This window comes from Saccostrea cucullata, unplaced genomic scaffold, assembly GCF_032062105.1.
Source record: "Saccostrea cucullata isolate Sc308-1 unplaced genomic scaffold, CSIRO_AGI_Scuc_v1 ctg17136, whole genome shotgun sequence".
In the NCBI taxonomy this organism is placed as follows: Eukaryota; Metazoa; Mollusca; class Bivalvia; order Ostreida; family Ostreidae; genus Saccostrea; species Saccostrea cuccullata.
In genome coordinates, this window is record NW_026925755.1 from 7,917 (window position 1) to 10,701 (window position 2,785).

A 2,785-nucleotide genomic window follows, 5' to 3' on the forward strand; every position below is an offset into this window, starting at 1 on the left:
TGCAACATTCACGAAAACGCGGACTTTATTCTCTAAACACACGACGGAAGACGCAAAACAGGCTTTGCACGACACACGACGACAGACGAAAACAGAAAGCAATAGGTCACCTGAATTTACTCTGGTGATCTAATAAAATTTGAGAGAAAATGACAGAGGGCATCAACAGAAAAATAAACACTCTAAAAGATGCATAAAACGTGTTTAGTAAAAGAGTAATTTCTTTTTTTTTTGTTCATGTAAACCGTCATGAAAGATTTGAACTGGATTTCACCACTTTGGATTGGTATTTCTTTTTTCCCTTCATGTCAAATCATTGATTGACAATGAAATATTTAATCCGATTACTGTAGCAATCTTAGGAAGATTAGAACACATGTACAATTCATTTCTTAAATTTGCATACATAGTATAACTTACAGAGCACATTGACAGTCATGGACTGACTGCTTGATCCCGTGGCTCCAATACTGTAACTGTTTTGTGCTGTACACGTGTAGGTACCAGCACTGTTTCTCTGTATTCTCTGTATCCGTAGTACAGCACCATTCTGTCTAAATCCAGAGTCACCTGTCTTAGTCCAGTAGATAGTGGTTTGGGAAGGATTTCCATTGGTGACAGAACACGTGACAGATAGGTCATCTCCTTCTATAATGTCTTTATTTGTCAAACTGGACACAGTCGGGGGATCTGTAAAGAAGAGTATATTATTTTAAATTTTAGACTTGAACAAAATTTATCACTTGACAAAAAGCAAGTCCTGTTTTTTTTTAAAACAAAAACATGTGAACAAAACATGACGGGGACTCCGGTATATCCAGAGGTAGATTAAGGTGCCTTGGAAGAGTTAGCATCTCGTGGTGATTGGTTACATCCGAAATACAACGTATACATCAAGTTCATAGAAAACAAAAACATATGCCCTACAGTTCATGGCAGGGAATCTACCCACAAAAGATCAGAACAAATTTCTTCTACATTTTTTGATTGGTCTGATTTTAATATAACTTGGTACACAAGTTGACTACACTAATTAAGATACAAAATTCTTTTCATCGGTTTTCAATTGCATGCACAAAAGTACACGTTACAAAAATCAAGGCAAAAAGGAAATTAAAGGAAAATGTAATAAACAGAAAATTCAATGTTTTGTATTTGAATATGGAATTTATTTCACTCGTGAGACGGTTTTTTTTTTTATATTTTCACTTGTGCTTTGCACGCGTAAAAATATCAGAAAATCATGTCACACTCGTGAAATAAATTCCATATTCAAATACAAATCATTGAATATCCTCTATTTATTTTACACACTTACAGAGAACATTGATGGTCATAGACTGACTGTTTGACCCTGTGCCTCCAATGCTGTAACTGTTTTGTGCTGTACACGTGTAGGTACCAGCACTGCCTCTCTGTATTCTCTGTATCCGTAGTTCAGCACCATTCTGTCTAAATCCAGAGTCACCTGTCTTGGTCCAGTAGACAGTGGTTTGGGTAGGATTTCCACTGGTGACAGAACACGTGACAGATAGGTCATCTCCTTCTATAACGTCTTTATTTGTCAAACTGGACACAGTTGGAGGATCTTTAATTGAAAGATATATGAAACATTTTTACAAAGTCTTTTCAAATCAAGATGCCCCATTGTTTTACCAATCACTTGAGTATAATAAAACACTATAAAAGATTCACTGGAGATAACAAATGAAAATCAGAAATAAAGATCTGGTATCCAAAAGCAAAAGAGATAAAATGTTCAAAATTCAGCAAAGTAGTTAATTTAGTTCTCAGCAATATTGCAAGATTTTTTTGTCTAACGGATCCGCATAAGAAATGATTTAGACGATACACCAATTTTCAATATTTCTTTTAAAATTATTCCCTATTCCAAGAAAGTATGAGTTCATATGAGCTTAAACAAATGCTAGAATCGGAACATAGTCATATGAGGGTATATTTGGAACAGGATTTAAATAAAGTAGAATGTATACTAAGATAGAATAAACTCTACTTTTCAAATGCATTCAATTGGTAAATAATAACTTACACAACACATTGACAGTCATAGACTGACTGTGTGATCCCGTGCCTCCAATGCTGTAACTGTTTTGTGCTGTACACGTGTAGGTACCAGCCATGTTTCTCTGTATTCTCTGTATCCGCAGTACAGCACCATTCTCTCTAAATCCAGAGTCACCTGTCTTAGTCCAGTAGATAGTGGTTTGGGAAGGATTTCCATTGGTGACAGAACACGTGACAGATAGGTCATCTCCTTCTATAATGTCTTTATCTGTCAAACTGAACACAGTTGGAGGATCTATAATGGAAATTGTGGATAAAATTTCAAAAGTTTATATTGAATATAATGCATCTTTTATCATCGATAAGGAAGGCTTGTTTTGCAAGTTGCAATTTTCTTTTAGAGAAGATACAATAGTATAACATAAGTTTTTCTAATACTCATTAGGTTAAATGGATTTCAAGTCTGATTTCAAATACATGTATATCCAACAAAATCATAATGAAATAGCTGAAATTAAGTTAGATATCAAAGGCATCCAAAGATGCAAAATGGCTCACTTAACTGGAATTAATAATGAGATAATATGCTTTAATAATACACTTACACAACACATTGATGGTCATAGACTGACTGTTTGATCCCGTGCCTCCAATGATGTAACTGTTTTGTGCTGTACACGTGTAGGTACCAGCACTGCCTCTCTGTATTCTCTGTATCCGTAGTACAGCACCATTCTGTCTAAATCCAGAGTCTCCTGTC

At 35.2% G+C, this 2,785-nt stretch overlaps 1 protein-coding gene across 1 annotated transcript; it reads right to left on the reverse strand.

The window, feature by feature from the left end:
- Positions 1–420: 420 nt before the first annotated feature.
- LOC134269716 (B-cell receptor CD22-like) lies at positions 421–2,767 on the reverse strand (the record flags this gene model as incomplete). Its single annotated transcript, XM_062751922.1, has 4 exons — positions 2,631–2,767; positions 2,051–2,320; positions 1,319–1,588; positions 421–690 (listed from the first exon to the last, which is right to left on the reverse strand). Coding segments are annotated over exons 1-4 (829 nt in total), but the record flags the coding sequence as incomplete, so codon positions are not given.
- Between the last annotated feature and the right edge of the window lie 18 nt (positions 2,768–2,785).